This window comes from Otolemur garnettii, unplaced genomic scaffold (genome assembly GCF_000181295.1).
Source record: "Otolemur garnettii isolate 467f Iridium unplaced genomic scaffold, OtoGar3 scaffold00001, whole genome shotgun sequence".
In the NCBI taxonomy this organism is placed as follows: Eukaryota; Metazoa; Chordata; class Mammalia; order Primates; family Galagidae; genus Otolemur; species Otolemur garnettii.
Window position 1 is genome coordinate 71,418,648 of NW_003852396.1, and position 10,019 is coordinate 71,428,666.

General features: G+C 50.7%; 1 protein-coding gene across 1 annotated transcript in view; it reads left to right on the forward strand.

Moving 5' to 3' along the window:
- CREB3L1 (cAMP responsive element binding protein 3 like 1) overlaps positions 1-10,019 on the forward strand; it is a 39,305-nt gene that overhangs the window by 21,163 nt on the left and 8,123 nt on the right. Inside the window, exons 2-5 of the mRNA XM_003781264.3 lie at positions 1,406-1,634; positions 5,293-5,477; positions 7,632-7,710; positions 9,273-9,430. Of these exons, the coding sequence (XP_003781312.1) occupies positions 1,406-1,634; positions 5,293-5,477; positions 7,632-7,710; positions 9,273-9,430 (651 nt within the window). The remainder of the gene's footprint in view (positions 1-1,405; positions 1,635-5,292; positions 5,478-7,631; positions 7,711-9,272; positions 9,431-10,019) is intronic.

Below are 10,019 nucleotides of genomic sequence, written 5' to 3' on the forward strand. Positions count from 1 at the left end.
GGTTGCTGTGAGCTGTAATGCCACGGCACTCTACCCAGGGGGACAGCTTGAGGCTCTGTCTCAAAAAAAAAAAAAAAAAAAGTCACTTACGTTGCCTTTGGAATAAACTTGCTGGCATCCACACACAACTTTTCTTTTACTTACTTAGTCTTCACATCAGTCCATGAAGAAAATAGAAATAGACTCAAGCAGCGTAAGTGATTTGGCCAGGAGCACAGAGCCCCAGGTTCTATTGCTCAATCCAGGGCATCTGACCGCATCCACAGCTCACCTTTGAGGGTATAGATGGTGAGGGTGTAGATCAGTGGTTCTCAACCTTCCTAATGCTGCAGCCCTTTAATACAGTTCCTGTGGGTTGTGACAGGAACAGCTGTCAGTTGACAACCGCTGGTGTAGATAGTGGGGTAAGGAAGAAATGTGATGTTGTTGGTGACAGAAGTTCAGCGCCTATAGCTTAGCGGCTAGGGTGCCAGCCACATACACCAGAGCTGGTGGGTTCCAGTCCAGCCTGGGGCTGCCAAACAACAATGACAACTACAACCAAAATAGCCAGGTGCTGTGGCGGGCACCTGTAGTCCCAGCTACTTGGAAGGCTGAGGCAAGAAAATCACTTAAGCCCAAGAGTTTGAGGTTGTTGTGAGCTATAACACCATGACCACAGCACTCTACCGAGGTTGACATAGTGAGACTCTATCTAGGAAAGAAAGAAAGAAAGAAAGAAAGAAAGAAAGAAAGAAAGAAAGAAAGAGAGAAAGAGAGAAAGAGAGAAAGAGAGAAAGAGAGAAAGAGAGAGAGAGAGAGAAAGAGGGAGGGAGGGAGGGGAGAGAGAGAGAGAGAGAGAAAAGAAAGAAAGAAAGAAAGACAGACAGACAGACAGACAGGCAGACAGACAGACAGGCAGGCAGGCTCAGCACCTGTGGCTCAAGTGGCTAAGGCGCCAGCCACATACACCTAAAGGTGGTGGGTTCGAATCCAGCCCAGGCCTGCCAAACAACAATGATGGCTGCAACCAAAAAAAATAGCCAGGTGTTGTGATGGGCACCTGTGGTCCAGCTACTTGGGAGGTGGAGGCAGGAGACTCACTTGAGCCCATGAGTTGGAGGTTGCTATGAGTTGTGATGCCACGGCACTCGACCCAGGGGGACAGCTTGAGGCTCTGTCTCATAAAAGAAAGGAAGGAAGGAAGGAAGGAAGGAAGGAAGGAAGGAAGGAAGGAAGGGAGGGAAGGAAGGAAGGAGAAGAGCTGGTATGCTGGTATCGGTGCAATGTTGGTGATGACAGTGGCGGTATTGATGGTAGGGACGGGAGGTAGTGATGAGAGGTAGCAGGGACAGTGGTGGTGGTGCCGCAGCTGCACCTCATCCCCTTCCCAAGCTATGTGGAATCCCCTCTTCCCCTTCCCCAGCACTTTCCTGAGCACCTGGACCACTTTGGGGAGAACATGGAGGACTTCTCCAATGACCTGTTCAGCAGTTTCTTTGATGATCCTGTGCTGGATGAGAAGAGCCCTCTGCTGGATATGGAACTGGACTCCCCTACGCCAGGCATTCAGGCTGAGCACAGCTACTCCCTGAGCGGTGACTCGGCACCTCAGAGCCCCCTTGCGCCCATCAAAATGGAGGACACCACCCAAGGTAAGTGGTAGGAGGGCCCAGGGACAGCACAGGCCCTGGAGGCCCAGGAGAGAGGAAGCCTGGGAGTGACAAGAGTGGGCACCTGCAGGCTGAGACTCCCAGGAGCTCCCACAAACCCCCTCAGAGGGTGCTGCTCACGCTTTTCTGTCTCCCTCAGACCAAACCCATACGGACACTTGTCAAAAGGGTGTTTTAACCACTGACTTAGGGCAATAGTTCACAAAGTGTAATTCCCACACCAGCAGCAACAACCAGTAATTTCTTAGAAATGCACATTCTCAGGTTTTACTCCAGACCTGTGGACCAGCCCAGCCTTCTAGATGATTCTGATGTAGGCTCAGGTTTAAGACCCACTGACTCAGAAGAAACCATGGGGGTAAATAAATAATAAATGTAGACAAGTTACAAAGACTCTAGTACAGTAGTTCTCAACCTTCCTAATGCCGCAGCCCTTTAATACAGTTCCCATGGGTCACAACCCACAGGTTGAGTTCCCATGGGTCACAACCCACAGGTTGAGAACCGCTGCTCTAGAATCTTACCACTGCCTCGCACTGTGATGTCCTCCAAGATGCCACCTGAGAGAGATTAAGGTTCTCTAAAGCTCCCCTCTCCTTTAACTCCTCCCTTTAAAGCAAAGGGCCCTCTGAGTCCTTCCTCTCAGGTAACCAGCATTCCAGACCACACCAATCCCCACCTAGAAGAGGTCCCTTTGGACATTTCTTCAAATACAGGTGACCTTGGCTCCATGATTTTTGGCTAGGTGACCACAGACACATCTCTTAACCTCTTTAAGTCTCAGTATTTTCATCTGCAAATAAGGATAATGATAAACATTTTCTATCGCATTCTCTAGTCTACAAATGGCCTTAATGTTAATTATCACATCTGTTTCTCAAAACTGACAGGCAAGGTAAGAATACTTTTATGATGGCTCGGTGCCTATAGCTCAGCAGTTGGGGTGCCAGCCACGTACACCGGAACTGGTGGGTTTGAACCCGGCCTGGGACTGCCAAACAACAATGACAACTACAACCAAAAAATAGCCAGGTATTCTGGCAGGTGCCTATAGTCTCAGCAACTTGGGAGACTGAGGCAAGAGAATCACTTAAGCCCAAGAGTTTGAGATTGCTGGCTCAGCGCCCATGGCTCAAGTGGCTAAGGTGCACCTAAGGTGGCAGGTTTGAATCCAGCCCGGGCCCGCCAAACAACAATGACGGCTGCAACCAAAAAATAGCCGGGCGTTGTGGTGGGCACCTGTGGTCCCAGCTACTTGGGAGGCTGAGGCAGGAGAATTGCTTGAGCCCAGGTGTTGGAGGTTGCTGTGAGCTGTGAAGCCACAGCACTCTACCCAGGGGGATAGCTTGAGGCTCTGTCTCAAAAAAAAAAAAAAAAAAGAGTTTGAGGTTGCTGTGAGCTGTGACGCCATGGCACTCTACCAAGGGCAACATAGTGAGACTCTGTCTCAAATAAATAAATAAATAAATAATACTTTTATCACAATCCCCATTTGGCCAATAAGAAAAATGATACTTCGCAAAAGCTGAGTTTTCTAGGTCACACATGCAGTAGAATACAGAACAGAGACTTAACAGTAAGCCCCTGATTTTCAGTGGCACAACCTGCCATCACTACAATGGCCAGCCTCAAGAGGCAGCGGGGGCTACTGGGTTGGGACCCACACAAGCTTTGATGTGAATCCAGTGCATCTACTAGCTGCTGGGTTGTTTTGGGCAAGTTGCTTAACCTCTCTGAGCTTTTGTTTCCTCAATTATAAAATGAAGATAAATATGTACCTTGAGAATTCTGGTTGGGATTTTAAAATATCTATGCAAAGTACCCAGCTCAAGGCCCAGCATGTAATATATGTCCATAATTATTGGCTAATTTTATTGTACACATAAAAGTTCTATTAATATTACTAGCAGCAAGAACCATGAACACCATTCTTACCCCTTTCCCTCCAGAGTATAATGATCTTGAGTGAGTGTCTTAATTTTCTCATCTATTAAATGGGGAGAAAGACAAGACCTGCCTCCTGGAGTTGTTGGGAGGAATAAATGAGCACAGTGTGTCAAGGGCGCACTGCTATGTTCAGCGCAAAATGTGTGAGCTGCTTCTGAGGGTCTTTGAGATTCCCTAAGACAGTCCATTGCATCTCTCTCTCCTCACAAGGGCAGGGATACCTTCTGGGTTTTAAGTGACTGCCTAGGTCCAGTCCCAGCTTTCCACTGTGCCCGGGCCTCAGCCAAGCCTCTTGGAAGGCTGGGAAAGGGCAGAGGTTTGGGGTAGATCTCCCACCATTTCAGGTTCTCCATCCATCTCTGCTGGGCCTACCCAGAAACTCCTTGGTCACCCCAAGTCTATTTTTAAAGCAATTTGTCTGTGGGCCCTTTGCAGGGGGCAGCTTCCCAGAGGCCAGATGCCTGGCCCTGTAATTTGGGAAGATTGTGGGTATTCCTGGAGCCCAGGGGCAGCCTGTGGCCCAGAGCTGGGGCACTCAGGCTCCTAGCTGGGTGGGGCCTGGCCTCTGAGGTGGGGTCAGGCAGCCGCTGACCCCTCTCCCCACCACAGTGAACCCTAAAGTCCAGAGTCCCCGCCAGCCCTTCCACTACATGCTGGCTCCCCAATGCCCCATCTTCCTGGCTGCTTCTCTGACTTCCAGGCACTGGGACCACCATGAGGGCTGAGTTAGGTAGGGGACTGGGGGTGCCCTCTGGAAAAGGGGTGATGCCTGCCAGCTCTGCTGCCAAGTCGGGCCAAGAGGCCCACTAGATAGGCAAGAGATGGAGTCGGGCCCCAGCAAACCTAAGCCTCACCTCTCACTCCTCCCCTCTGACCCCCAACTTGCCCTCAGTCACCAGGCCTTATGGATGCTTCTTTTTAAATTGCCCCTAGTAAGTTCCCTCCTCTCCATGGAAACTGCCACTGTCTTTGTTAAGCCTCATCTTCTCAGTCCGGAGGATTTCATCTCCTCCTGCAGGTGTCCCTGCCTCCATCCTGCCTGAAGCCAGCCCAGTCCCCATGTGAGGACAAAGTGATCTTTTTAGAAATTATAAATTTGAGCATACTGAAAACTTCAGTGGCTCCTCATCACCTTCGGGGTGAAGTCACAGCTCTAAACCCGGCCTCTAAAGCTGAGCCACCTACTGCCCTCCACGTTCCAGCTACACTAGTATGACTCTTGCTAGATCCCCAGCACCTAGGACATGTTCAGCAAATGTTTCCTGAATAACAATAATTGTATTAACAATAGCTAACACTTACTGAACATTCAGTGCTCATCAGGCACTGTGCTAAACATCTTATGTGCATTATACAATTTAATCCTCAAAACCTCCCTATTAGCTGTCTCATTCTTTTCCCCATTTTACAGACAAAGATGCTAAGGCTCAGAGAGGTTAAGCAACTTGCCTAAAGTCACACACCCAATCAAGAGGGGTCCAGGTCTGGTGTCCAAGCCATTCTGTAAGCTGCTGAATGAAGAGGAAACCCCCTCCTCCTCTGGCCCAGCCCACCCCACCCTCTCACCTTCTGGTGTATCTAGCATCTCTCTTCAATCCAGTCCAGAGCAGCACCCAAGGAACGAGTAGGGGGTGGGGGGCCTGAGCCCTCTGCCCTGGGAGTCCCCAAGCCTGAGTCCTGCCCCCTTCCCCAGATGTGGAACATGGAGCATGGACGCTGGGACACAAACTGTGCTCCATCATGGTGAAGCAAGAGCAGAGCCCGGAGCTGCCCGTGGATCCTCTGGCCGCCTCCTCAGCCATGGCTGCTGCTGCCGCCATGGCCAGCACCCCGCTGCTGGGCCTCAGCCCCCTGTCCAGGCTGCCCATCCCCCACCAGGTGAGCCTGGGGGCTGTCTGAAGGTGCTTGGGGGGGGGTCTGTGGGAAGAGGGTGCCCAAGGCTCTGTGCCCCTAGGGCTCTGTGAACAAGAAGCAATTCGGACTTCAGGACTGAAGGTGGGAACTCCAGCCCAGGCTTCTGCCTATCCCCCCAGCTGCCCCTTCACCATCCTACCATGAGTGCAAGCCACAGCACCCCCAGAGTATGCTGAGGCCCCCATTGTGTGCAAACAGAAGCTTGCAGGGAAGCTAGCAGGGCTGGGTAGGTATCAGGAGCCAGGTCCAGGATCTCAGAAGCGGAGACGTCCCAGGCCACTTTCCTTTCAGGATTTTTAAAAGAAAAGACTAAAATGGAAATACAAACTTCGTGCTATATTTCAATTGTTTACTTTCATGAGATTAATATTTTTAACCCACACTCTCAAGTCAAATACTCTACCCCCACCCCTGTGCTATGAATCTACAGATAACAGCAAAACCCTTTCAGAATGTGAGGCCTAGACGTTGGCTCCTAGGAGAGACCCTGCCTGAGTCCCACTCGCCTTCCTTATTTGTGCTCTGGGCATGTTATAGTCCCTCTTTCTTCCTCAGCTTCCTTTGTAAAATGGTCACATGAACTTCCCCAAGGTGCTTCTAGCCCTAAGGTTCTAGGATGTGACATCCCCAAAATTAGAGTTTGGCTGGCTCTGCCCCCTGCTGGCCATGGTCGCTCACTTCATGTAACTGGATGTGGCCAAAGGCAAGAAAGATCAGTCCCTCCCTGCCCTGCCACTGATCAAGGGTTGGCTGCAAATATGTAGGATCTTTGGAGACCACTTCCAAGACTAGCTCTGGGACTCCTCAGGCCTTGCTGCAGCAGGAAAGGATGGAACGGACAATAGCATAGGCTTCAGAAAAGGAAACCAAGGCCCAAGGTCAAGGAGTTAAGCAATTTGCCTTAATTCACAGTCAGAAACAACTGAACTGCCTTCCAAACTCAGCCTGGCAGGCAGACCCTAAAGCCTATGCTTTCTGCTCTAGTGAGGTCATGACCCCAGGTGGAAGGCACAGGAACCAGGCACTGGCATTGTCAACAGTGACCTGCACAACACATTCTGCACTGCAGATCCCTCATCTGTCACTGGAGGGGGGAGCTAGAATATAGACCGGGGAATCTCCGAGGTCCCAGCCAAATCGAACCTTTTGTGTTTCTGACTCATGAGCCTAAATTCAGGATTCTGTGTCCCACCCACAATGTCATGACCTCTCTGCTGGCTGGAGACCCAGAGAGGAGAGATGGTCCCAGAATCCAGCACCCAACACGATGCCTTCCTCAAAGAGAACACCACTTACGTGTGTGTTGGTAGTCACGTGTATGAAGCTACACACATTCTTAAAGTCCTTTGTGGAACAAGTTGGAATATGAATAAATAGAAAGTGTGTTTGTTACCCATTAGGGACTCTCATTGCTTCAGACTTCTTTGTCTGGATTCTACTCCTATTCATCCTCCAGGACTCCTTTTAGACTTCTGCTTAGGGAGCTTCTCTGAGCCCCAGCTAGTTATTGCCTCCTTCTGTACTCTTGTTACTACTCATTGAACAGCTGCCATGTGCCAGACGTTACCTCTCATCCTCATGATAACCTACATAGCAAGGCCTGTGTGGCCTTCACAGTCAGTGCAGAGTCAGCCTTCACCAGGGAGGTGGCCCTAGCCTTGGAGGCCACAGGCAGCCATCCTTCTCTGAGATTTAGGTCTGAACTATACTACTTGGCCATTATTCTCTTCTTTCCTTCCTTTTTTTTTTTTTTTTTTTTTGAGACAGTCTTACTCCACCCATGCTAGAGTGCTATGGTGTCAGCCTAGCTCACAGCAATCTCAAACTCCTGGGCTCAAGCAGTCCTCCTGCCTCAGCTTCCCTAGTAGCTAGGACTACAGGTGCCTGCTAATTTTTCTATGTTTAGTAGAGACAAGCATCTCACTCTTGTTCAGGCTGGTCTCAAACCCCTAAGTTCAAGCAATCCTCCCACCTCACCTTCTCAGAACACTAGGATTGCCCAGTGTTCTCCCCAACTGTACGAGGCAGATTACCAGCCTTCAAGAGAGAGGTAGATGGACAGCATGGTAGGGACAGTCCCAGGGGCAGCTGATGGAGCTGGACTTATCTCTTCCGCAGGCCCCAGGAGAGATGACTCAGCTGCCAGTGATCAAAGCAGAACCCCAGGAGGTGAACCAGTTCCTCAAAGTGACACCAGGTAAGTGTGCCCAGGGGAGGGTTTCTTTCCCCCTCCAGTCTTAGGCAGATAGTATCTCTACTCTCTTGGTCCAACCCAGTCCTTTACACCCCCACCTCTCCCTAGAATATCCTTTTCTCCCCTACCTACTCTCCATCCATCCATACTCCTCTCTTTCCAGTCCCCTTCTTACCCAGTCTACTACTGCCATCACTATGACCAACACCCTCATGCCCTCTCTGCTAATCCCCCTTCTACCTACTCACCTACTGAAGTTCACCCAATACTCAACCATCATCCACCCATCCATCCATTGAGAGTCCACTAGGTGGCATCTCCCAGTCCTAGGCACTGGGGAATCAGAGAGAGAAGACAGTCCCTGTACCCAAGTACTGAGGGTCACAGACAAACCACCAAATACACAGCAGTGATATGGGCATGCATATGGCAGATCTCCAGCGAGCCCTTAGAACAGATTCCCAGATCAAACAGGGAAGAAGGGGACAGAGGAAGCTGCTTGAAGTTGGCCAGAAAGAGAAAGGTTTAATGGAGTCTTTTCCAATCCCATCTCCTTAATTCATCAAACACTGATTAATCATCCACTGTGTGTATCCAGGCCCTAGACTAAGTATCACAGGTCTGGAAAGATGAACAAGGCCAAATTTTTCCCCTCGAGGTGCTTACCAGCTGAGAGGGAGGACAGAACACACACAAGATAGAAAGAGACCAATGTTGAGACATCTCACATTACAGGGTACCCTTTGGTGCCTCAAGCATTTTCAGGTCCATTGGCTCATTGTATCTTTGTGCTCTGAGCCAGGAGTCATTTCCTAGAAGTTAGGTAGACATAACTAAGGTCACAGAGTTGAAAGATGCTACAGTCAGGACTTGACCTCAGGTCTCCCTGACTCCAAGTCCAGTGCTCTTTACAGTGTGGCATCCACAAGAAGCAAATAAGTGTCAAAGGAAGGAGAGAGAACTCCTACAGGGGGCAGCCTTGTGCCAGCCTGGAAGGATGTAGCAGCTCCTCTTCTCGGCCTTGGCCCTGAGCCATGGTGCAATCAAGCTCCTGGTTTTCGTCCTTAAAATTTTCTGGGCATTCTGGACTGTCCTGGAAGTGCTCCCTGCCTTTAGGATCTTGGTCTTTGGCTCTTCCTGGGCCTCTCTGGCATCTGTCCTCAACATCTGCAGTCTTCCTGGTGCCACGGCCACAGAGGGGACAGCATGAAAGGGAGCTGGGCACCTTGCCGGTCTGCTGAAATCCCAGTGCCTGTTGTCCTGTTACCCTGAAAATTGGAAATGGAAACCTGATGTGGTTATGGTGGTCATGTCAAGGACCAGGCTCAAAAGAACCAGACCTCTGTGGTGTCAGAGACGGGGTGGCACTTAGCTATCAGCTTCAGGATGTCAGCCATCTTTCTGACACTGCAGAGGAGTTCTTGATGTTACAGCTGAGGTCAAGGGCCTGGCAATCCATTTCCCACAGTGTCAGGGCTGGTACAAGCCCATACTAAGCTGAACTCCTGATGTCAGAACAGAGCTGGGGTGCACCCCTGCTAACCTGGTTTCTCCGCTCTCCCCAGAGGACTTGGTGCAGATGCCTCCAACGCCCCCCAGCAGCCACGGCAGCGACAGCGATGGTTCCCAGAGTCCCCGCTCTCTGCCGCCCTCCAGCCCTGTCCGACCCATGGCTCGCTCCTCTACAGCCATCTCCACCTCCCCCCTGCTCACTGCCCCTCACGTAAGGAGCCGGGGGGTGGGCCAAATACACCTGCCCCAGCCCAATGACCAGTGGGGAGGGCCCGAGAATGGCCAAGCCCAATCCCCACCCCAGATAGAATTCAAAGAGGTGCCTGCTTGGCAGATGGAAATAAGGATCTTTTGATCCTGCCCCATGGTCAACAGGAAACTGTTGGGGCAAAGAGAGGACTCTGAGGCCAGAGAGGACTGCCAAAGCCCACAGTGTCTCAGAATCAGAACTAGAACTTACACACCTATAATCCTAACACTCTGGGAGGCCGAGGTGAGCAGATCACTTGAGCTCATGAGTTCAAAACCAGCCTGAGCAAAACTGAGACCTTATCTCTACTAAAAATAGAAAAACTGGCTCAGCACCTATAGCTCAAGCGGCTAAGGCACCAGCCACATACACCAGAGCTGGTGGGTTCTAATCCAGCCTGGGCCTGCTAAACAACAGTGACAACTACAACCAAAAAATAGCTGATGCCTATAGTTCCAGCTACTTGGGAGGCTGAGGCAAGAGAATCGCTTAAGCCCAGGAGTTGGAGGTTGCTGTGAGCTGTGATGCCACAGCACTCTACCCAGGGCAA